The 27,971-nt window shown below is 34.3% G+C and overlaps 1 protein-coding gene across 1 annotated transcript; it reads left to right on the forward strand.

The window, feature by feature from the left end:
• LOC127882074 (adipolin-like) lies at positions 1 to 27,507 on the forward strand. The gene is made up of 8 exons (XM_052430500.1): positions 1 to 1,038; positions 15,368 to 15,496; positions 17,592 to 17,694; positions 18,261 to 18,301; positions 20,615 to 20,785; positions 21,701 to 21,903; positions 23,392 to 23,470; positions 26,616 to 27,507. The coding sequence occupies exons 1-8, from the start codon at positions 790 to 792 to the stop codon at positions 26,712 to 26,714; spliced, it is 1,074 nt and encodes a 357-aa protein (XP_052286460.1). The 5' UTR covers positions 1 to 789; the 3' UTR covers positions 26,715 to 27,507.
• Positions 27,508 to 27,971: the final 464 nt, after the last annotated feature.

The following is a 27,971-nucleotide window of genomic DNA, read 5'->3' on the forward strand; positions in this document are numbered from 1 at the left end:
ACGATTGACTTTGGGTACAAATTATATCTAACGAGAATAGAATTCGCGCTGCATTAAGTGGACTTGTACTTGGGGAACATTGTTTCGTAACTGAGAATTTAAAAATCGAGTGTGATTTATTAGACAACACCTATGATTTTTATGATGGAAATATAGTTTCGTATCTAAGACATTTAAAATCGTTTGTGATTTTTTAATCAACACCTATGATGTTTATGACGGAAATATAGTTTTGTATCCGAGACTATTAAAATCGTGTGTGATTAATTAAACAAAACCTATAATTAGTATGGCGGATAATGTTTATTATTTTGAAACGCGTAATGTGAGCACATGTTTTAAAAAATACTCTCGCGGAATATTATGTTAAATGTGAAATAGTAGAATACCAAGGACATAATTAACCGCTCAATCGTGTATTTCATAATTGGCAGAACATTATCTAGCATGTATGTGAAATGGTACTATAGTATTATTGGCTACGTTTAAATGAAGTAATGAAGAATTTAAATCTTACATACTAAAAACGAACCTTTTATTTTGGATCTATTCTGTTTCGTTCAAATGGTTCAAAGTAATAGTTTCATGGAAGAGATAGACTGTGTGTTAACATTTTAACATGTACGGCAGATCTGGGCATTTCAAACATTGTATTTTAACACTTTTCTACGAGGACAACAATTGGCAGATTCGAAATAAGGAATTAAATACCTCCACACTACAAGGTGATAGCATTAAGAAAATTGGATGTTGAGTCCTGCAATAAGTCGTGTGGGTTAATACAAAAAAATGAGGAATATGACATGTATTCGGTTTAACCTTGTGATAATTTTTCTTATACTGTCGGCGTCGGTGATATCGTGTCATGGTGCCCGGCATAGGACTCGCACGCACCGCTCCGGCGGAAATTTGTTCGCCGACGAAGACGCCGGTGAGAATTACCGATATCGAAGAAGTCCGTTCAGTGCCGACGAGGCCGACGGGGATGCGGACGAGTACGATCCGGATGAGATTATTAATATCAGTACTAATAAAGAGGTAACTTGTTGTGTCTATAGAAACAAAAACAACACCACCGTTCTGTAATAACAAGCATGGCTTTCTAATGCGTATCATTATTAGAATTGAACCGTTTCAATAGCTTTAGCAGTATTTTACCTCGGAAGTCTAGGAATGGTGTGGTCAATACCTGCCTTTGTACCGAACTATTTCGCTTCAATTAACCCATTTATGCCTAGTGGACTCTCCCATCCTTCAACATTGGATCAATTTATTTCCAAAATTAGGGATGTCTAGTATATTTATTTCTATATTTAGAATATTTCTTTCAGAAATTCCTTTAAGCAAACAGCGCAGACCCTGATGAGACGCCGCATCATGCGGCGTCTCATCAGGGTCTACGCTGTTTGCCAAGGCCCTTTTTCTAGACGCTAGGCATAAATGGGTTAACGAACAATGAGACTGATGACGTACTTATTAAAAGTTTGATATTTTGTTGCAGCTTTCATTTATTATACATATAATGAGTTATTCTTGAAATGTTTGGATTGTTTATGAGTGTCTACGTACAGCGACCCGGTGGCGCACTAGTTTAGAGTTGAATAATTGCAAATAATATATTAAGTACATGTAGTATTACTATGACAGACATATAACTACAAATCTCGCTCCTTTTGAACACTTTCTAAATGACAACGAAGTGGTATTGATTACGCTTGTTTAATAAGTATCATTAAGTTAAACGCGTTTAAGTTGAAATACTGAATTTAAGGTAACTATAAATTATACGATATTGTTCATGGAATATAACCACATGGCGTTTCACTACGACAAGGTCGGCGTTAACGAGGGCCAGATGTGCATACATCATATGCGATTTAGTTTAAACCTTTTTATGTTAGCTAGTTTTTATCGGAATAATTGTAACTTTCTCGCGTCTGTTTTCGGGGAAGAACCCAGTGTCTTTTGGGGGATATATTAAGAACGCTAACAAACGTGGGGATCGAACACAGGACCTTCAGGTGATTCTTGCGACATGCGATTACTTGTTGAGTATCGATTCATCTTCTAATGGCATACTCTCCGATTTGTCTTAACCATGCCTAAGTCAAAGGTCAAAGGTTGAATAATTGCACATCAACAACCAACAAGAGTTTGCACTTTAAGTGTATACGCCCAATAATGTATGAGGCAACAAGAAATGGCAATAGTCAAATTTAGTTTCCATGGATAGTTCCTTAATGAATATGAATGCTACTCTATTTCGGGCATCAATGCCATCGGAAAAACGGAAAGAGTTAATTATTTATCTTTCTGTACAAAACTGGTATTTGCACGCATGTTTCTCCTTAATGTGACGTCAGATAGATTTTCTTAAGGGTCTGGGACTACGCTGTTTGCCTAAAGGAATTCTGTAAAAAATATTATTAATATAGAAATAAATATACTCGACACCCCTAATTTTGGAAATAAATTGATCCAATTTATAAAGATTGGAGAGTCCACTAGGCATTTATTGATTAAAACAAGGCTATTGTCAAGCAATATGGTCCCCTACCGGCTCCACCATTGTCAGAAATTTTTGGTTGCCATAGCAACCACATTTTTTGACGTTGGAACAAAATAAAATGACGTGCATAATGTCCATATTGCCATCTATTCATGTTGCAAGTTTCATGAAAAAATATTTAGAACTTTAAAAGTTATCGCAGGATCCAGAAAACCACCATTTTCAGCAGTATTTCTAGTCTATTTGTTGCCATAGCAACCAGAATTGTTGACGTAGGAACAAAATGAAATGACGTGCATAATGTCCATTTTGCCATCTATCCATGTTTCAAGTTTCATGAAAAAATATTAAGAACTATTCAAGTCATCGCAGGATCCAGAAAAGTGTGACAGACTCACAGGCTCACGGACGGACACACAGAGCGCAAACCATTAGTCCCCTCCGGCGAAACCGGTAGGGGACAACAACATTATGAGGACTTCGGTACAATGTTATCAGCTTTACATCGCACTTGTTCCAATTAATTTTACTACTGCATGTGAACTTTAAAGTTTATAAAATGCTTGTCGATTGTCTTGGTTATCGATAATGTTGATGTTGACAATTTTAATATATTTTGCTTATATGCAGACGCTTTGTAAAATGCCTTATATAAGTAACAAAATAAACGTTGAATAATACTTATCGTTAGAACACATTTATTTATTAGGAGCTATCGATTTTTAGTGTTCGATAACATGCAACACTGAACATTAGTCACTAAGATTCCTATAATCAAAATATAAATGCCTAGACAGTTCACTATTCCATCGATGTTTTACAAGATCGTTTTTTTCATGTATATTTTGAACTAGACAAAGAACTAGACAAAGAGAAAAAAAGCGTCTCGGCATTAATTTCTGAACTTATTCTTATATCAAATTGTACATAAACTTACACGATAACGATAACATTTCATGAAAAATCACTACAATCCGTAGCGAAAGATCACTTGTAATTTGGGTTGTTCGTAACCGGTTGAATCGGTTTATCACGACAACGCCCGGAAACCTACCGACTTTGCCAGATGTCCGCAGATTACACTCGACCTTCGGGACGTTCAGGAATGTCGAAAATGACGTCAGGTGTCGAAATATATTTAAGACTTTTGATTAAAAAACATTTCATTAGAGTGCAAAGTTTATTGATACAACTTCTTATTTAAATATAGGGTGGCCTAAGTGCTTTGTTACATATTATTGTTTTCCTCTATTTATTCTGTTTAATTCTGATTGCGACGATAAAATAGAATTACAACGCGAGATTTATTCTTTGTCTTTGGGGTGATCCTTTTAGAAGAATCATCCAAATAATGTGATAACACTTTCTTGCATCACATATGGTTGTTTGTCTTACTACATTTTGCAGCGTTTTATATAAACCTTCCTGTTGTTTTATCGTTTGCTTATGTTTTGTTTCGGTTAAAATTCTTATATGAATAACATTATTTTAATAAAATTTCATGCAATAAATATGTTGTATAAGCAACCAGAAACATATGTCGTAAGTTGCTGAATTTAACTAAAAGTATTGCTTTAGTGAAAAACATTTTAGACAGTCCAATGAGTTAATCTGTCCTAGGCGTTAATGTACAACGATAAAAACACAGAAGTTACTAGGTTACAATGATGATTTCGATAAGAAGGGCTACCCGGGTGTTTTGATACAATAAATGACTCGTACGATTGGTATTTGTGCGAATTTGAAGTCGGAAATGTGTTTTCTACTTAATGTTCATCATTACGTGTATAAAACAATTATAGACAAAATATCACAAATGTATCGCACATAAAAACATCTATCAGCGATGAGAAACTATCTGATTACTTACATCCGTTCAGATAGGTGCTCTAATTACCTGCGCTAATTAATAATACCAGATCAAAATCAGAATTAATTAATCGCACAGTAAAGGAAGGTCCGACTTTTTTTAATAAGGGCGTGTTTGCGGATATGATCGTATCACGCATTCGGTTGAGGTTATCGACAGCAAAGATGATTACCGTAAGCGATTAAAAGGCAACATTCAACTAAATGTCTTAAAGTTGGTTTGAACGTTGTTCATGTCTGGGAGAAATGACTTGCAATATTGATTTGAATTATGAGATCAAATTTCAATGAAAATAACGTAATAATTGTCGCACTAAGTATGTTACTGTGTGATTAATTAGTTGTTTGCATGTTGAAATGTGAAACATGTTTAGACTGCAGTACTGAGTCCTAAACATTTTTCGAAGAATTGATTCTATTTTATTCTCTATACATGTAAAAAGCCCAACGGCCCTAATTGTAAATGTTTATCTATCTTCATTTGTCGAATACTAACATTATATTTATAAAACTTCACCAAAATAATGAAACCCATTTTGAACAAATAAACAACAACACCTTCAATCAAAATGCACTTTCATTCATATTCTCGTGACGTCATTCAGTGTTAATGGCCCCTGATCTGCTGGGTCAATGCGACATTCTGAAGCCCTGACCCGATACAAACTATATTTGACTAGTATTACCGTCTATATTTTAACGATCGCTCAATGCAATATTTGCAAGTTTTCTTGCCTTTAAACTGTTCACTAAATTTAATTCTTATGCAGTTAGCACAGTTTTGCTTAACCTAAGAATAGCATAGTTACAATAGGGTGTGGATTTAAGGGCGTAGTCGAGCGATTAATTAAAAATCCAACACTTGTCAAAATAGATACTTGTATTGTATTCTTTTCATTGTCCGTGAGCGAGTATGAAAGTTCAGTATGACAGCGGCTTTTGTATTTCAGACGAATGACGTTCCCTTTGGAAATTTGATAACGTGTTCAATAAGAAATATTTAATTAAGAACTGTTATACGGCGGTAAATATAGAGTCCTAGTACTTGTTAACAATAGATAGCAATCTTTAATTGATTAATTGTAAAATAGAAATTGATTTTATTCGTGGCGAAATAGAATAAAAGTGAGAAAAACTCATCTAAATGATTTTGTTAATACTACTAGTAATACGAAAAAAAAATCCAATTGAATATTAAGTTAAAAACTTGTGTGTGTGCTTTTGGTAAAAGATGACGGCTTTTATTTTTTTGCACAGCTTGCTACAATCGCGATTTTTTTTTGCAATGCAATATATGCCAAATTTCGAAGATTTGTTAGCAGTTTACTATGCTCTCTACCCTTTACTTGACAACTTATTAACACCGATGCAATCTAAAACATTTAATCAAGTAGTACTAGTACATTGTTTAACCCATTCATGCCTAGCGTCCTGAAAAAAGGACATTGCAAACAGCGTAGACCCAGATGAGACGCCGCATAATGCGGCGTCTCATCTGGGTCTGCGCTGTTTGCTTAAATGAATTTCTTTATGAAATATTCTAAATATAGAAATAAATATACTTGACATCCCTAATTTTGGAAATAAATTGATCCAACTTTGAAGGATGGGAGAGTCCACTGGGCATGAATGGGTTAATCTTATCAATCCATTACATATCTGAACTTTATTAAATACCGTTTTCACGATGACGCGTCATTTTGTTATCTGAAGCGTTGGTTCTTAACGCGGAATAATCTCGGATGCTCATTAATGTCCTTGATTTAATATGGCCCATAGTTCAGTATCTTCATTTGAAATCTGACCTCTGCTGCAATGACTCTGACAGAAGTGTTGATAGTGACCTAAAAACTATTAAGCGATTTTTCAAGTGCAAATAACATGCATATCTGTCATGTATGATGTACACTTGTCACGACATATAAATAGCAAAGATATTTGTATCATTGAACTGTTGTAAACGCGTTCATTCATAGTTGTTCTTCAGTGATCATTTTGATATTAACATCGACGTTGCGATTAATTAATTTGCAAATAATAGACTTGTGCATGTTAAAGGGACTTGTACACATATTTTCATTTGTTTTAAATGTCATTAAACCTGTTTACTACAAAATCTATACAGTTTTTATGGTCTGTACTTATTCAAACAGCTATTTAAAAACTTGAATATAACATATGAGCCGTGTTCTGTGAAAAGGGGGTTTAATGCATGTACATAAAGTGTCGTCCCAGCTTATCCTTTGCAGTTAACACACTAATTAAGGAAGACACTTTCCGCTTGTATGATATGTTTTCGTTTGAAGAAAAAGTATCTTCTTAGCGCAAATTTAGTTTAGGCGTAAAGTGTCGTCCCTGATTAGCCTGTTCGGACTGCACAGGCTTATCTGGGACGACACATAACGCACATGCATGAAAACCCTTTTCACAGAGCGCGACTCAATATTGTCTTTCCCAAGACTTTAACCATGGGAATCAAAAGCTAGTGCGCTTCCACTGCCCCATGCAAGCCTCACCGTATCAATGAAGTATATACGCTATGCTAATAATGAAATATATGAGCCGTGCTATGTGGGAAGTGTGTTTAATGCATGTTCGTAAAGTGTCGTCCCACATGCTAATCAGGGACGCCACTTTCCGCTTTTATGGCATTTTTCGTTTTACGGTAAAATCTTCTTTACAAAAATCCAGTTAAGGCGGAAAGTGTCGTCCCTGATAAGCATGTGCAGACTAATATTATCTTGTGCGGACTGCACAGGCTAATCTGACACGACGCTTTCCGCATATGAATTCGACCATAAAACGCGGCTAATACGACTCAACTACTGTAATTTCGGAGCAAAATCCAAGTAACAAAACACACTTTTTGAAGTTATACCTTTTTTCTTTTATTGTTTCATATAATTTTCTTCAAAAATGATGGTTTTGCGATAATTTGACTTGATGTTAAAACTTAAAACACTGGATATAAATCCATTAATCCATTTAATGTAAAACAGTTGTTTGATTCCACCAACGACCGAACTTATTTGCGTGTGCCGACCTTAAACTGTTGCATGTCATCGCATTTTTTTTTAATTTGAAATCGTAAAAAAATATCGACAACAAAAGTTAAAGTGATATACCTACCCTACCGTTTCTGCGATGTTAGTTGTAGTGATTTAAGTAGAAACAAATACCGTCTTTTGCATTTGATAGTATGATTGGTAAATGAAGAAATAGAAATTCGATGATGAATCGATAAACATAATCAAGCTGCGGTTGATTGAAAAAAAAAAGATTATTACAGAGGGCTACTGGTAACTGGGAAAATATATGACGTTGATCTTAACACGAACTTTAGTTGGTAGCACATACATATAAAAGAAATATACAATTTCATCAGATTCTGACATCAATTTCATCGCAGATTTTGGTAAATGTTATATAAGCCTCGGTTTGGAAAAAAATGGGACTAAATGCACGTGAGTCAAATGTCGTTCCAGATAAGGTTGTTCATTCCACAAAGGCATATCAGGGACGAAACTTTCCGCTTTAATGATATGTTCCGTTCAAAGAGAGCCAATTCCAAACAAAAAGTCAGTTCTACCTAAGATTGTCGCCGCCGATTAAACTGTGCGGACTGCACAGGCCAATCCGGGACTAGACTTTGCGCGCATGCATTAAGACCTGAGGGATGCTTATATACGAACGAAGATTTAATTCTTATATCGTTTTATCATTTATTTTGACTTTTCTTGTAAATTTAAAGCATATTTCCGCAAGAAGTGGAGACATGAGTGAAAATATGTGTTTTTTAGTACAGCACATGAAATAATAGGAACACTGCAAGACAACCATTTTGTTATTCGTGTTTTCTGTACGTCTACCAAGAGATAATACGATGTATGTCATACGTACATTCTCGGATTGGATTCTATTGGTATACCTTCAAAATTCACAGGTTAACAGTTTTGTGATGTTTCAGAATACATAAATAACAGGAAACTCTTCATGAAGAAAGAACACAAGTTGAATACCAAGTTAACGTTCAGAGATTCGACCTCCCAGCAAACCGTGTTTGTTTTGGCTCTTGATTTGTTGTCATGAACCTTTTACGCCAACCTATCAAAATATGCGTCAATTTAAAAGCGGATGAATTAATTGCGTAATTTGATAAAGTCGATAAACTGAAGTTTGTTTTTAAACTGACGTTTAAATGCAGAAAAGGTCACTATAACTAAACTAAAAGACTTAAATTATTAATTCAAAAAGTTTGTATTCAGGTTGGTAAATATATATGTTACGCAAATTCTTAAGTATAAACACAAACTTATTTTAGTAAAATGCAGGATATTTTGTGTGAAAATATAAAACAAAAAAAAACGTATTATAATGTAGTCAGTAATTATTGTTCTTAGTTATTGCAATCATATTCAGTTGAAATTTTGTCTAAACATTTTTTTTCAGTTATATTCAAACGATCACTATTCAAATTACTGCATCGTTCGTTTATGGCTTTCTGGAACACAGAGCGCTATTTCTTCTGACTATTTTATTTTTAGCTGTATAGTAACATTATTCAAGAAGATACAATACATTTTCGCTAAATATATACTACACTTGAATAAATAAATACCGGAAACTGTCGCCCCTGATATGTCTGTGCGGACTTCACTTGCTAATCTGGGACGACATTTTTCGCACATGCATTAAACCCCGTTTTCCAAGAGCGCAGCTCTTTTGCTGTATGATTTCGTCCGTATCGGAGATTTATGCGTCTCAAATACCGTGTGATTCCGCAAATACATTGTCATTGGTTCTTAGAGACAAATGAGGTCAGAGTAGCGCGATATTAATTTGTCACCGCCAGCAAACAGCGCTGTAACGATGAGATGTAAAAAGTAACAAATTACACCTATTTAAATCAACTCTCTAGATTAAGAGGCTACGCATATTTACACAGTCCAATTATTTTTCACGCGTATCCTTTGATACATCATCAGAATGTAAACTTAAGTCTTAACGAACGCCAGGTAAGAATGAATCTACAATAGTCCATGAGTAAATAGACCACTGAATCGGATTTCGACGTTGTTGTACGCTCGTGTGAAGAGTGTTCAAACAATGCACGTAGGTATTTCTTTCACAATCCACGGACTATCAAAGTGACGCTAAGTCGTTGGCAAACAGCAAGGCGGTTTTTGGGCGCCGTCGTATTGAAGAGGAAACTGTCTAGGGGAAATGTAACGATCTATTAAGAATATAGGGATAGGCGAACATGTAACGGTTATGCGAGAATGTAATGGTATTGGATTCAAGTAGAATCTGTATTATATATACTCAATAACTGTATTTCGTAATGGTCTGTGGATGTCTTTGTCTGGTTTATAGCTAATGAGCTTATGACATATTTTATTTTATTTCAGTCTCACCCATTTACATGTGCACCATAGTATATACAAGATAGATATAAAACACATGTATAACGACATCTGTAAATGGCCATTCAAATTTGAATTATAAGAGACTATAAAAATTAGTCTATATAACATAGAGAACACATTTATGGTAAAAGATAGTACATGTATTCCGTAAGTGAGTGAGTGTGATTGTGTGAAAAAGATTTGTATAAGTGGGATTTAGGTAGGTGATATGAATACGAGATAGTGAGTGAGTGAGTGTAGGTAGATGTGTGGCTGTTGAGTATAAGTTTATAGTAATGGCAGTAGCGGATTTATTGAGCTATAATGAATTACGTTTTATTCAGTAACAAAGCCAGTGGTTGGCCACTTAAGTAGAGAATGATTATGTGTAGATTCAATTTTCTTGTTGGTAACCTAGTGTATTGGTAGATCAACTACCATTTAACCTATGTATGCAATATCAATGTTTTCATATTGATATATGTAAATGTATTTGACATTTAAACAACATGATTACTGAATTACTGGGGAGAGTATATACATAATGCATTCAAAAATGAAACAACTGTACAGTTAACTAAAAGCCATAGCAGTAGTGCTAATCCTAACTTTCATTTATAAGATTAAAAACTGCCTTAAAAACAAGAATTTTAAGATACTAAAATGAGATATCGTGCCTTTTGCCAAAATTGTAAAATGAAGATAAAACACATATCACCTCAGGCCAGGCCTGAAGTAAACTGATTAGCACAACTGATATGTACTTTATCATATTCTTAGGAAATTATAATGTTTCTTTGTACACTATGTAAAACAGTAAAATCAAGTAAGACTAAAAGAATGAATAATCTAAATATCTGATAGTATAATCAAGAAATATGGTAATCCATGGCATGTACACTGGTGGTCATCACAGGGGGTTGCAACACAGACCAAGACCAAGACACTGCCAGTGTACATACAACAGACCACCCCTACTGCCCAACTACACTATATATACAAATAGTTATTTCTAGATTGAAGTATTTTGTAACAGGTTTTGGCAGTCTCATACATAACACTTTCATTGGAAAAAGAAATATTAATTTATACTGGTCAGACATATTTATAAAGTTGTTGTCTATTTCTGTGGCCTTACGTCATACGACATTTCTATCGTCAACATACGCAGGACATATAAGTATTACATGAATCTCATTTTCGATTGAAAGGTTTGTTTCTACCAGTACGAGATGGACCTTGTTCGCTCTGTATTGAATCTTTCCACTCTTCTATGTATTTATGCATGGTTACAGATTCTACAATATTACATAATTGCTTAGAGGTAATTGTTGCACATTCATCAAGATAATTCAACATATCAATACGTCTGAAATAAGATTTAACATAAAATTGCCAATTTCTGCAAATATTATTACTTCTATGACAGCATATTGAGAACATGAGAACACTTTACTATTCGTTCTATTGTCATCCATACGTTTAATCCATGCCATAGCTGTACAACAGATCTCCATGGTTTCACATGTGGTGGTTTCCATGATAATTCACCATAGAGAGCACTGTTTGGTGTATATTTGCCCAAACCCAAGAAAAAGCGCATGGCTCGACTCTGGACTGCATTTATGCAAGAGAATGATCTTATTCACCACACTGAGGTCCCATAGGATATGACTTGCCAACAGTGCTATCATATAGTTTCTTAAAAACATTGTATGGCACTCCGCCTATAGATTTACATTTGGCAACGAGTAACCCAAGGGCCCTGCCTGCACTTTAGGAGATACTTTTAGCAGTAAGATCATAATCAAGGAACTCGTTTAATAACAGCCCCAAGTAAGTATACATGTCGACCACTCTCAACTTATGGGGTCCACATGTGAAATTATATAAAGTTCGATTGACAGATTGTGATCTGAAGTGTATAATATTACTCTTTTCATGGTAAACATTCATATCATTCTCAGTACACCATTGATATAAATTATCAAGCATAAATTGCAAATCTTCTTACTTTTCTGCTAAAAGAGCAATATCATCTGCATTTAATAAAATACATATTTTACTACTATCAAGAGTATCACCTTTATCTAGGTATCTTATACGTACAGCTAAATCATTTATGTACAAATTGAATAAAAGGGGAGATAACGAGCACCCCTGCCTCAAGCCACACTCAACATTAAACCAGTCTGTTCATAAACCATTTATTCTAACACATGATGTAACATTACTGTATACAGACTTTAAAGCATTTAAAATATTTCCTCATATACCAATATCTAGCTGAGATAGTTTAGTCCATAAAATATTTCTATCTATAAAATCATACGCCTTTTTTAAAATCAATAAAAGCACAAAACGTTGATAACATAAGTTAATGCCTTATGGGATTATAACGGTGTTTTGAGATGACGTCTAAAAAACTGTTCCATAAACAGATTCTTATCGGATGTAAGAAAGGACCTCAGTAAAATGTTAATCGTAATGGTTAAAATGTGTAATGTGTATTTGATCACTAAGTACGCACAACAAGTGTTTAAACAGTTAATGTAAGTAAAATGATATTTGCTCATAATATTAGCCATCCATTTATGTAATGAATCATTTCCAACTATTTAATAGGTCTGTTGATTTCGTTTATTGTTGCATGTTTGTCGTAAGTAATACCATGCGAAAACATTCCATACATTGTTAAGCTCTAGTAATATACATTATGCATTCGTAAGTTGTTGTTGCAAATATGAACACACAAATCATTAAGAACGTGGAAATCGTATTTAATAAAAAATCAAACCTTCCAAAGAAACGTTAAATAAAAATTTGTCGCACTGTTTGAAACGCAGGAAATAATAGTTAATAACCAACAAATGCATACCGTTGAAATGAAAATATTTTATATATTTAACTTAAGTCGACATACATGGTAATTTTAAAACTATACACATATTTAAACATTTGAAGTTTCGGCAGAAACTATTCTTATGGGAAGAATACAGTTTAAATATTGTTTTATTTGGTCTACGGGAAACACGGCATGGCATGTCCTCCCTAAAATAAAAGGTTCAAACAAGATTAAAGATACTGAACTTGTTTCTTTCCTTTTTGTCATTGAAATGGTGTTCGCATTGTTTCACATACCACAAATAATGATAACATCCATACTTGCATTAATGACAAGTTTTAAAAGCAAAAATACATTTAAAGAAAAAAAGCAACCATCTATTTCTTAGTTTCTTTACATTTAATAAGCTCTCATTGACGATCGTCTCCGTCGACGTTTACTTTAGAAAACATGGGCAGTTTACCAGCCAAATGTATTCTAGTACGTTTTGACATACCTAGGCAAAGAAAATACTCTTAACTTGCAAGATGACTTCAAATTATTTTCAATAATTATTGTTAGCGTGTATCTTTCAAAATTGTTGTTTTCAGAACAAGTATGTTATGTTAGCGATTCAGCACCTTTAAGGTGTTAACCATCATGCCTTTGGTTAAAAACGTTTGTCATGGCACACTTAATTATCTTATTTACTGCACACTTTTGTAATTACTTCTTAAACTTTAAAATGTATGAGAGATCATCAAAAACGGCATACGGCATACGGCATACATGCGTAAAAGTTGGAGCGTTAATTTTCCCATCATAAATCATGGAAAGTGTAAAATGTCGTGCACAATTTTTATTGTGAAACATAATTCTGTAACCCAAAATCGTAACGACGCGTTAGATAATATATTTTTCTTGTATTATTTATTAGTATTTATGATACTTTTTAAATAGTTGTGTTCCTTTTGTTATTCTGTAAATAATTCAACACACCTGACAAGTTTTCATTTTTAGCTCGACTATTATATCCTACTAAACCTGGCGTCGGCGTTTCCGTGTCCGTTAGCGTTAGCGTGCAAATGTTTAAGTTTTCGTACTACCCCAATTATTTTCATTGTCCCTTGACAAATTGCTTTCATACTTTGCATACTTGTTTACCAACATGACCCCAACCTAAAACAAGAGCAGCCAACTCTATCAAGCATGTTTTCATAATTATGGCCCCTTTTCCACTTAGAATATGCAGCAAATGTTAAAAGTTGTGTACTACCCCAACTATTTTCAATGTCCCTTGACATATTGCTTTCATATTTTGCAAACTTGTTTACCATCATGACCCCAACCTTTAAACAAAAGCAGACAACTGTATCAAGCATTTTGACATAATTATTGCCCCTTTTATACTTAAAATATGCATATTATTGATAAATCTATGTTAAAGTTTGCGTACTACCCAAAATATTTCCTATATCCTTTGACATATTGCTTTTATATTTTGCATACTTGTTTACCAACATGACCCCAACCTATAAACAAGAGCAGATCACTGTATCAATCATTTTGACTTAATTATGGCCCCTTTTACACTTAGATAATTGTACATTTTGCTGAAATTGCCATAACTTCTTTATTTATGATCACATTTTATTATTAATTTGACAAAACAACACTTACCTGAATACCACAATGGATTCCACCCAAACAATACCCCACGCCCCTACCCAGAATCCCTCCCCCCCAACCCCTCCCCCCCCCCAATTTTTTTAAACATCATCTAATAAATTACCACACCCCACATTATACCCCCCTCTCACCCCTATCCCTCCCCCCAACCTCACCCCCTCCCCAATTTTTTTATCTAATAAATTACCCCACCCCACATTATACCCACCTCTCTCCCCCCTACTCCCATCCTCCTTACCCCCCCCCCCCCCACAACCAATAATTTTTTTTTTGAAAGATCGTATAATAAATGACCCCACCCCACATTATATCCCCTCTCAACCCCCCCTCCTCCCAAAAATTTTTTTTCCTTTTTTTATTTTTGAAAGATCGTCTTATAAATTATTGAATATGAACAATTTCCCCATGATGGCTTACATCATACTGTCAAGCACTCGAGCAGTCGAGCGCACTGTCCTCTGACAGCTCTTGTTAATTCTCGCGTGCTTGGATGTTTGTTTATATTCGAACGTCTGTTATACGAGGTTTATATAGAGATGAACAAGCAATCTAGACTACAATATTTAAAAAAAGAAACATGTTGTTATAATATTGTGTATTTGTTATTGATGGAAATACACTATTATGCGGTCTCAAATCAATCTCACCAATCAAGCATAAATTATATTGCGACTGGTCGAGTCGTACTTTATCAATGAGTGTTTTAATATTTACCGGTCTCCGGAAAAAATGTTGATGGGATCCATTTTCACCATATAATAAAATTAATATGAGTATCGTTCTTAAAAAAAAGGGATTAAATCAATGTGCGCAAAGTGTCGTCGAAGATCAGCCGGTGCAGTCCGTACAGGGTAATCATGGACGACACCTTTTGCTTTTAAGTTGTTTTTTTAAAGAAAGTACCTCTTTAGAAGAAAGTCCAGTTTAGGCGGAAAGTGAAGGTTTGACTAATCTGTGCGGATTGCACAGGCTACTGTCGGCGAATGCTTTAGGCACACGCATTAAGCCCCGTTTTCCCAAAGAGACGCTTATATATTATACATACATGTATATGTTTTTTTTCTGTTTTAGGGTATAAGTGAAGGGAGGCGAACGCGAATCGATCCGAAGTCCAGTTGGCTCACGTTTTCAAACCGTCTTGAGCGGCGCAACGAGGAGCACCGGAAGAAGAAGCGGAAACGCAAAAGCAGCAATAAACTGGTAACTTCCGGCTTTGACATGTTTTTTAAATATGTCAATTTACGCATGTACGATTTTGTCTGAAACAATCGCCATCAACCAAAACTAAGAACTAACAAAAACGCGTAAGTGGTAAATTGGTATACGCTTCATTAATGGAACAGAGCTGTGTAGGTTTAAAAAAATCTGCTTCATCTTGTAAGCGTAATTTCATATTTTTCTCAACTTCAAGGGGAGATGATTCTGAACTTATTCTTACGTTGCTCATTTACGATAGGGGTTGAGTACTTATTGATATGAAAACACTGTAAAAGTTTTAATGTGTTTACGACCCCCCCCCCACCCTCTCACACATATATTTCATGGGCATAATGAAAAAAAATGGTTATAATAAAACAGCATATTTATTTTAACTAAAATGTCTACATCAAAACAAAAAGTTAACATATACCACAAATAAAATAATTCGATTCTACTGGGGCTTGAACCTTGGGTCTCTCACATGTGAATCGAGCGTGTAACCACTACACTACGGAACCGCTTGAAAAATCACCTTCTAACTAAGATATTAATAAGTGACTGTAGTGTAACGGTTATCAATAAAGCAATAAACCGGGTAATCGTTGTCGTGTTGTAAAATTGAAGAAAATACGCGTTAACCAAAACTCGAACAGCAAAAGTCTGCGCTATTTTGATTATGTTTTGTTTTTATACAAAACCAGAAAGTTTCACAGGTTCGCGTATTTGCCCAGTCCCTGTGATATTTTATTATTGTCCAGTCCCTGTGATCAGTTATTTATTAAAAGAATTAGCTTTGCATTATTGGCAATAAATGTTGTAGTAAATGTAATAGGCACAAATGCAGTACTTATTTACACTAATTTACACAAAAAATCACCACTATGCAAGATATTCTGACAACAAAAATATATACATTGATCCGTAAAATAACTTCTCCTCCCATAAGCGAAAAAAAAACGTATTACATACGAGACGCCGCACTTCAGTGCGACGCCAATAAACTGAGTTTTATAACGATCAGCGGGAAGCGTTTGCCTCCGTGGCCAAATACATGGGCACAGTTCAATTTTCCAAGTGATCCCACTGAGGGCATATAGTAATCACGCAACCCGTCTGTTTGTTAGGGTATGGGTGGGTACTCTAGTCCAGAGTTCGTTTAAAATCAATTAGTTTGTTAAACCTTTAACAATATTAATACGATCTGTAACATGTTAATACCTTAAAAACTTAAATATAACTGGGAACATCATCATCATCATCATCATCATCATCATCATCATCATCATCATCATCATCATCATCATCATCATCATCATCATCATCATCATCATCATCATCATCATCATCATCATCAGTATCATCATCATCATCATCATCGTCATCATCATCATCATCATCATCATCATCATCATCATCATCATCATCATCATCATCATCATCATCATCATCATCATCATCATCATCATCATCATCATCATCATCATCAGTATCATCATCATCACCACCACCACCATCACCACCATCAACACCACCATCATTATCATCATCATCATCATCATCATCATCATCATCATCATCATCATCACCACCACTACCACTACCATCATCATCATCGTCATCGCCATCGCAGTCGTCATCATCAACATCATCAGTATCATCATCACCACCATCACCACCACCATCACCACCATCACCACCATCATCACCACCATCATCATCATCATCATCAAAACTACTCCGTGCTCATCAATATCATCAGCAATATCGTGATTATCATCAACAATATCACAATAAATATCATCTTCATCCTTTTTGTCATCATTACCAACAGCATCTTTGTAATAATCAACATCATATACTTATCATCATCATTACCATAACTATTTAAACTACCACCACCTACATCACAATAATAAAGTCATAACCATCATGCTACGTACATATTCATGGAAATTGAAAAACAAACAAACATGATGGTCAATTTGCTAACGCTGAAATTTATGATGATGACGATTATTATTAAGTTTAAATCAACAACCTCAATCTTTTGCATGCACAACGAGTATATATCCACAGCCCCACGTGCATGTTTTAGTTGGGCCCACCTGGACCCGTAGGGCCACCTGGGCCTCCCGGACCCCCGGGGACGAGCGTGTCAAAGGAAGAGATACTCAAAGCCGTAGAGGACCTGATTAAAGGTAACCAATAACAACCCAACTCCTATAGCTGCTTCATATACTAAAAAGCATTACGTTCTTTGAACACTACAAATACTTCACCCTACTTATTGGTAATATTTGTTGTATCTTTTATTTATCCTTCAGAAAATGTATACCACGACAATCAAGATACTTCAACTTCCACTACAACTAAGCACAGCTAATAATCGTTATGATATAATGAATCTTGTTTTGTTCTTATAGCACACATGCGAACGTAGGAAATGTGTCGGTGAAGTGATCTTTAGTTTCTGTTTGATACTGCACTTCAAAGCTTAGCGTTGGCAATTGTAATTCTATGTTCTGGACAGTGTGATAGAACGCAAACAACCCCTCGAGTATACAACTCTAGAACAATCGGGTTTTGTCGATTTCATTGCTTTATAATTAATTGGTTCTAATCTTCAAGCGCAATAATTACCATGAAAAAAAATGAGCGCCACTTAACCAGACATGTTTATTACCAATCCTTATACTATCCAGTACATTGATAAGAATTCCATCTTACACATCAAAACGACAAATCTTGATCTCTGATATTTCAGAAGCGGCTGAAAAGCGGGCTAAAGAAATGGTAGCGGAGATGGTATGAAGGGGTCTTTATCCAATTATTTATTTAATATTTAAAAATAATTTAATTATATAAGAATGCATGGATATTCGAGCTTCTATCGCTGTTTATTTTTTAATTAAAAAAAAAGGATATTCAAGGGGGGTAACTAAAACTTATATTTTGTAAGTAAGTAAGGACTGCGCCCCGTTAGTTTCGAAGAGACGGCGCATTTAATAGGCAACCTTAGTTATGGATGCGGTGTTCGGAAAAACTTTACTTAATACAGTCAGTTAACAAGTTGCGGTCCATCTTTTCAATTTTCGCTGTAAGTTCCACAACTGCTTTAGACACGAATTTCATTCTTTTTCGAGATATTAAAAATGCGTCTAATATCTACAATTAAAGTACAATTTAAAGAAATCGAGCATGTTTGTTAACTACGCATGTGAACAACGCACCGAACGTATCCAGTTTCGATCCATGTCGAGCAAGTCCGACACGCATATCTATTTTAAGATGTTTGCAATCGGGGTGGGGGGGGGGGGGGGTCATCTCAAAGAATTTTTGACTCACTGCAATAAGGTACAGAGTTATTGTTTCAGAATGTGGGGTGGAAACACACAAACATGGTAAAATTAAAAATGTTACAGTTTAATTGCATACAAGTCAACAGCCTGTTTATCTAGCACACATAATCCAAATATATCAGCACAGTATCGGAAGGCATGAATAAAATAACGGACTACAATATATATAGTTAAGGAGACATGATGTACCAGCATGTTCACCATATGATCACATTTTTGTAGAAAACTAAAGTTTCGTGTAAATATTATGCACACACAGCAGCACCTCTGCTTGTGGATAACATGGTGAACAGTAGATCATAATATGAAAAACAACGTAAATTGTATGCACAAAACAGCAGTACCTATGCATATTATTTACATGGCGCACAAGAGATTATAATATGAACTAAAATGTAAATATTATTCATAAAACAACATGACCTCTTTACAGCCTTACGCAAGCTTGCATATTGTAGGTAATGGCTTTCACAAAGCCTTGTGACAAAAGAAGACATAACTTGCCAGACGCAATGCTTTCTAAGCTCTTCACATATCATAACAGCACGAACTGCCACTCACTTGATAAAAATAGACATGCAAGAAACAGAAACAGAACTGTTCTGAACAGCTTGTCTGCTGGAGTTTTATTTTTCTGATATGTGCATCAAAGTTCTTCTTACTCGGGAAATGTCCATGGGGAAAAGCTATCTGTGCTATATTTCTGAAATGCAGAGATGATGCTTTTGTCAAAATCTGAACTATAGCTATCACTCAATGTGATGAACACCACCAGACAGCACCATGTCAAATTGTAACCAGTCCGATATATCTGCGTGTTCTAGAGCCTCGTTTGGAACAGCAAGCCCTCGCTGACCAAGAGTTCAACCAATTTTGTAAACATACATGTACATTTGTTTGACGAAGAAATCATATATTTACATAATACTACAGAAAACAAACGTCTCTGAACACACTCTCCGTGCCAGCATTACACTATTGAAGAATGTCGGAACTGGTTATTGAGCCGGAATCGGTTGACCGACTGTACTCCTGTACTCCTGATAAACATCTGACATATATCTGGGAAATGGCTTATTTGCAAACGCAATGAACTTAAAAATAAAAGTCAGCTATAATAATATATAATTTAAATATATATGACAAAACGATGAAATGTCCGACTAATATGTGGGATATATGGGCAGTCAGGTTGATGATAGGTTATTTAAAATATATCACTTTATATAGATGTCCAGCCGTGAGTATAACATGTTCAACTAAAACAAATAAACAATGTTCTGTAAAAACAGACATAATGCTTTTCTTAAACTGTTGACGAGATTAGCTTGTACAAATCTCACAGGCTAATCAATGACGACACGAACCGTTTTTATGTTATTTTTCGTTTAAAGAAAGTCTCTTCTTAACGAAAAGCAAGTTAATGCGGACTGAGCTGTGTGGACTGCAGTAGCTAATTTAAGACGCACATGCAATAAATCCGATATGTCCCGCTCGAGGCTCAAATGTATGACACTTTGAACCTTAAAAGGCAATGTGTCTGACGTGTTCCGCAATGTTCCTCGGTGTCTTACAATTTAATCGTGAAGTGTCCAATTGTAACGCATGATTGTACTTAACATATGTGTATACGAGTTCCTCGTTATTCTTTACATTACTCCAATTATAAAATAACAAAGTATCTAACATATTTTTTACCATTCATAGACTGTCCCTCTGTACATATGAAACTATCTAAAATGTTTGTATATATTTACAGCGAGACCTGCTGTGCAATTGGACCTTGCCCCTTCAGCAGGACATGCCCGGGGGTCAGGTTCCCTGGGGCGTGGTTCACGGTCCGAGGGTATACGCAGGCTTCTCATTGCGGCTGAAAACTAACACCCGGGTCAATCGGAAAACTATGATGGAGTTACATGCATTTCAACAGGTTTTTGTTAAATTAAATGTACAACTTAAACACACTAACTTCGGGTACGCGTTGCATTTAAAAACTAATAAACTGCTCTGCGCTTACAGGCCAAATTAAACCATACATAATATTTTCAAAATCATTTAACCAACCAAGGAAAAGTACTTGAAATGAAGCAATTGTTACACTAACTAGATTAGCGTTGTTGGAACCTATGGTTGAAATGGTTATTACAAAGATGTGGTGATCATGATCAAAGTTATTCAAAGCAACCCCATGTATGTTGTGCATTGTAAGTTTAAGCATACACCGGCAGCTAAACAATTTTGAACATGTTTGACCACTTTTTGTCGCTTGTTATTATTAACGATATTAATGCTTATTTCATGATAAAACATAGTTTTTACATTAAATAAGCTAAAATAATGCTATTTGGATGTCAACGCACCGTATACTGTATTTTTTCACTATTCTGATTAAAAATATATTCAGGTCTTCAAACATAAACACACTGATCTTCTATTGAGTTAAGTTCTCAATTACTCATTTCGAACATGTTTACATGTAACATCACACACAAGTTGGTTACTTGGAACTGAAAGGAAGAACCAACATGTTAATTATTTATGTAATGAATATAAACACTTTACTTACACAATTCTCAAAGTACTGGTTTCAACAATTTTCGCTTTAACCCATTTATGCCTATAGCGTCTAGAAAAAAAGACCTTGGCAAACAGCGTATACCCAGATGAGACGCCGCATGATGCGTTGTCTCATCAGAGTCTGCGCTGTTTGCTTAAAGGAATTTCTGTATGAAATATTCTAAATATAGAAATAAATATACTAGACATCCTTAATGTTGGAAATAAATTGATCCAATTTAGCAGGATGGGAGAGTCCTCTATGCATAAATGGGTTAATTTGTTATAGCCTTTTGGCGAAGGTTCCTTTCAAAGAGGTGACGTATTTAACGCTCGGGAAGGGCGTTTCCACGTGCCGCGAGATGGCGTGTACCAGTTTTCAGCCAGTCTCCATTTGCAAATGCGTACAAAAGGAAAGGTCAAGGCGCGATTAAAAGATGATGAACATATCAAAGTCGTTATCTGCATAAATAGTCTTTGCCAAACTAACACGTAAGTTTTGTATTTTAATTACGTCATTGTTGACAATAGTGTATGTCCTCAACTATACTTGGGGACTTTTCGAACGCATCACTTTTCAAAGTAGAATATCTCAGTTATGAGAAAAGATATTGATTTAAAACTTTACATACGTTCATTTGACTCCATTCTATGTAAGCTCACGATACAATCATTCATCCATGACGACTGGACGCTTTAGCACGTGGGGTAGGTGTGGTTCCATATTTTTGCACGTGGAAATGTTGAAACGCGATTTAATTCTAGTTTTATTTGAATTTAATTATTTTGGATGGTTTTACGCACAAGGAAAACATAAACTTAATTTAGAAAACAATATAGCTTGTATGAATATTCAGGAGCGCAATCGCGCACTTTGCATTTAATAGGCTACCTTTCCCACTTGCTAAAGCGTCCGATCGTCATGGATAAATGATTTTATCGTTGGTTTTCACATATTGTAGTCAAATGATCACATGTGCAATTTTAAATAAAAAATATGTACTCATTACTGTGATATGTAAGTTTTAAAAGTGTTGCGTTAGAAAAATCAACAAGTGTAGTAAAAGGCGATATACATGTTATTCCAATTTAACTTCAATTTCATAATTCTATTTTTTTACACAAGAAATACATAACATTAATTATAGAAAAACAATATGGCTCGTATGAATATTCAGGAGCGAAACGGCTAAATCGGCATGTTGCAAGCCGGTCAGTTATTAAGACTTGTAAGTTTATGTGCTTTACTTTTCACATTGTTATTATTTAATGTTGTACGAGTTTGCGAATTTGACTTTTGAAGTGACCTTTTTAATTTGTTAAGTTTTATATTTTGTTGTTTTTCAATTTCAATTAAATTTTTACGAATTATCAGATATGTATTGACTTATTCTTGGTCCAAATTTCAACACAAGCTGTTCAAAAATAAGGGCGCTGTATTGATATGATTAAGTGATGCGTTAGAAAAGTCTTCAAGTGTAATTAGTACATGAAAAATGAAACATCAGATAATTATTTCTCACACCATTTTGATATCCTCGCATATACGTTAATTAAGTACAAATGAGGTACATCATACATTTAGCACCTTTACATTGTTCTTGTCTTGTTATTGGTTTATAATATTTTTCGCTTCAAGTAGGTCACGTTTGTTCGCGCATTCGTTCATTTGTATCATGGTTTTATTAACCCATTTATGCCTAGCGTCTAGAAAAAAGGCCTTGGCAAACAGCGTAGACCCAGATGAGACGCCACATGATGCGGTGTCTCATCAGGGTCTGCGCTGTTTGCTTAAAGGAATTTCTGTAAGATATATTCTAAATATAGAAATAATAAACTAGACATCCCTAATTTTGGAAATAAACTGATCCAATTTAGGAGGATTGGAGAGTCCTCTGGGCATAAATGGGTTAATTGCTTCTCGTATTCACTCTTACCCTCACTATTTATGAATTGAAGTATAATCTTCTCGCCGTATAGGTCCATCGAGACGTTGACGGGTGTGCTTGTGAACAGTACCGTATTTACCTCCAGCGTCCACGGGCTCCTATTTTTAAAAGTGAGTATTGCCCCTGACATTAAGGTTCTATTTTAAAGCGCAATTTGAGCAAACGTTCTATTTGGAAATCGAGAATATGAATATCTCAATGAGAATGACTATGACCAAGTGATTGTGACGCATTTTGTGCGAGGAAAAAGAAAAAGAAAGTGCGATAAGACGTATATTGGATGACAGAAACATTAGAATGTATTATACTTACATATTCAGTGCTCCAAAGCTGTATGAAATAGCTTTAACTTGTAATGTCTATGTCTATACTTTATAATACGACAATCTAGGAATACGAAGTATTGTGAAAACAATTATTGTTTTGAAACTTATATCACCAAGAAGGGGGAGGGGGAAGGTGGTGAGGTGGGTCCCTATTTACCTTTAAGTTACAACATTTGCAAAACTGTACTATAACAGCAGAGAAGTGAACATGTTACTCAATAGTTAAAACGAAACAAACGTGTATGTGTTTTATTCTGAAAACGGTTTGTTTTTAAAATCAGTTTTCCTGCTTTCCAATATGTCTCATTGTTTGGAAGCTGTACAAATTGAGCAATTAGAAATATTTTGAAATATATTAAAGCAAACACATTGTGAAGTTTGAGCCGTTTAACAATTATTTAGTTGATGTAATTACTTAAAAAAATAAAAAATAACAGCATTTTGAATAGAACCGATGCTGTTAACTATAAAGAATTAAACTACTCCGGATAGATAATTTACCTGTTTAGACATTATTTCAGCGATTTCATTAGATGAATAAGTAGATGAAAGTTGTTATCACTTAAATTATATTTGATCTTAGTAGCATCACGACGTTGTGGTAATACATGTGCATCCAGGCTTAAGATTGTCGTTTGTGAATTCAAAATAGATTCATGATGTGGAATCGCTTTCTAAGCAATAAACATCAAACTATGAACATATAAGCTAAAACATCCACGTATGCGTTTACTTTTGTTGATAAAATGAGTACATGTATAATCATGTATTCATAGGCATACTTCAATTTGGTAAGGATTGGCGTTGCCAAAGTCATAGACCTTTTGGAGACTTTCTTGCAGTCATGCCACACTGTAATGGCGTTTAAAGAATCTAATAGATGTTTACAATGAATGGCACTATATGGGCACTAAATATAAATGCAAATGATAAGTTTCATGTTTCTATTTCATTCCCAGTTAAAAGGAAATAGAATCCAATTTTAAGTTAACCATATGCCTAAAAAGTTGTCAATCATTATTAACAATACGATCTTTGTAATCGTCTCTTCCTTTGTCATATATTTGTCACTTGTATAGTTCGAGAGGAAAGTAATGATCGTTTAAATCTTGCATAATGGTTTGTGCAAAATTTATTATATGTTTTAATATACAGTAGTAATAAATATCAGATAACATCTGTTTGCAGTTATTGAAATAGTCAAGTTGCATATTAAAAACGTTATTTATGCAAGTACAAATAAATGTTACCAAAGCGTTTCATGTGAATTTTTTAAACATTGCGATACATTATTAGAAAATACATGTAAGCAATATTTGTTCAACAAAGAAATGTCAAACTGCGTGAAGGCGTGTGTTTATGGTGAAAGAAGGTGCACTGAACTCGCTTAAAGCAAATTGATGAAATTGCATAATATGAAAAGGTAGTCACATTTTTATTTCCTTGGAAATTTTAAAGGTCTCGTCAAAAACAAAAAGGACAAACAATTAAGCAATTATTGAGCAGAAATAAATTTTGTTAAATGTGATGAAATCAATTTTTAACAGAAACAGCTGCTACAGTCTAGCGCGAACCAGTCCAGAGAAAATAAAACTATACTTATTAGTCTAGCAAAGTTTATATACGAAGCTGCAAATTTACGACGCCTACTAGATACGTTATTAGTCATTTAAAACGTAACAACCCTTTAACATTATTCCATCTTTTATTTCACGCACAACATACCTTCACTCAAATTCAATTTCTCATTCCTTATAAATTTGAATAGCATTATAAACAATGCTAATTTGTTTCCACTCAACTTGTTTCCTTTTGCTTTTTTTCTTAATGGCAAAGCTATTAATTATTTATGATAGTTATATAAACTTTCAGATTTTGTAATTTTTTAATTAACAACTATAACCATCATTCTGGTATTGAAATAATTAGATTTTTAATTATTTATTCAACTTGTTGCTGAATACTTCCATAATTTTCAATGAATGAATACTGTACTTCTTAACATTACATTGTTGTCAATGTTGAATATATTTCTTTCAAACGAATATAATTATATATTTTTTTAACTAACACCATGTGTTCAATTTAACACTTAATCCACATCTGCCATTACTTGTATTTCTTGTATATATAAAATGTATATATATTGCTAAAATAAATGTTGTTGTTGTTGTTGTAATAAATATACATTTCTAAAACTCTGGATGTGATAAAGGGGACAAAATAAAACGTAAAATAAAGCATGTCCAATCTTCTTCGATGAAAGTATACATTCACTTTTATAGCAAACACCTTGTATGACATAACGGATTTCATAAGTATTAAATCCTCAAATTTGAAATATGTTACAATATTTAAATTGTTTGTTATGACTGTGTGTAATTGAACTAATATGTCTAGCACACCTGTATTAGCTTAAGCAAATGACAGCTTCGCGTTTAAAAAAATAAATAATTTAATAACAACGTAAAAATAAATATTATTGTGAGCATGATAAATGATAAATGCACAGCCAGCTGAATGCAAAATAACAAACATAATACATAACTTTTATTCTTTTATTAACCTGCTTGTTACTGTAGACATTTTACAGTAACTACGATTGTATGTTCAACTTTGTAGTACTTAATTATAGTTCCATTTCATTTTTCGTTAATTAACAAGTGTCAATATTAAGGGTCTTCAGTTCAATTTCCTTTCACATGAATAATTAAAAAGCATGGCAACAATGTGGGTAACTTAAAATTTCTTTTGCTGACTACAAAAGTGTGCTTAATAGTAGCTAGAAGCATATCAATTATATATAGACGATTTATCAAGACTTTCATGTATTTCAATATGAAACATGCATCTCTGAATCACACAAATTTTCGCGTGCAACGTATTATGTGAAATATATCATTCACAACATATCTTTCTATAATTCCAGGAAAAGCAGTATACCTCGGTTTATATAGACAATTCGTCCAACTACAGCTTCGTCGTCCGACAGGGCTCGGAATTTTCCGGTGTATTTATGGGTACATAAACGAGTAACGTGACAAGCCATCTATGACATCTCGTGATTTGTCAACAATTTATCACGTGACCGGGTGACATCGGCTTCAAGTGATCATTTAGACCACGAATTAACGTACCAGTTATTCAATGCATTAGACGATAAATAATCGTGTTTACTACGTCTCGTGATGAGAAATATAACACACAGATTTTTCACTATGTTCACTTATATCCATCATTCGGATGTTGTAAATATGCATTGCTTGTTTATAAAAACGCTGCATTGGTACTGCTTATGTGTCTGATGTTTAATTGGTTTTGTAAAATCGAATATGTGATGAATGTGTATTTGAACAAACTTTCAATTCATAGAAAGTGCTGGTTTTGTTGTGACCAAGGACTTGTGGTCTGAACAATCCGTGTGTAAATGTAACACGGCCAAACTGTATAAAGTTCTTTCACAAACTACGTTTAGAACGCTGAATAGACATGTTGATATTTTGAAAAACGTGTTTATACCGTGTGTTATGTATATTTGAGACAATGCTTGCTCTGGTAGAAATAACAACTATCAATAGACTTGAAAGCATAACGTTGATACATATTGTTTCTTGCGTGTTACTGATCAGCTAGAAACAGTTTTTGTCTCGTCAAAAAGTTTGGGACGAGTGTTACTCTCGACATAATAATAACTGCAATACTAATCACAAATTCGAACACATTGTTTTTGGTTTGCCTTTAAAACGTCTTAAATTTGTTTTGTAGATTATGTTTATGATGTTAATAAAAAGTCCAATGTTAAGATGATAACATTAGAATAATTGAGTGCTTCTTTGTAAAAAGACACTGCTTTATAACGTGATAAAACAAACATTCTGATTAGATATAATAACATAATAATGTATACTCGAACTTTTCTTACACTTCAACTTATTTCTTTAAATGAATGTCGATTTTGATTAGACCGATATACATGTAATCTATGTCATTTTACTGATTTAATTCCGGATTCTATCAGTCGGTGTTTAACACAATAACCCAGAAACACGGAGTTGCTAAAAGACCCCCTTTTTAAATAAATAAATCTTCTTTATTCAAATTATTTTTGCAAACCTAAGCTTGTTGGTATTTTTCAATGCATTTTCACTGCGGATAATTTCAGCGCAAAACCCCTTCAGTTATCGAGCTAAAACAAATTCTTGTTTTTGATAACAATGACCTTGTCCTTGAAAGGTCTGGTTGAAATGCGATAAAAAACTATAGCTCTATGCAAGCTTGCTATATT

This window comes from Dreissena polymorpha, chromosome 5 (assembly GCF_020536995.1).
Source record: "Dreissena polymorpha isolate Duluth1 chromosome 5, UMN_Dpol_1.0, whole genome shotgun sequence".
Taxonomy (NCBI): domain Eukaryota; kingdom Metazoa; phylum Mollusca; class Bivalvia; order Myida; family Dreissenidae; genus Dreissena; species Dreissena polymorpha.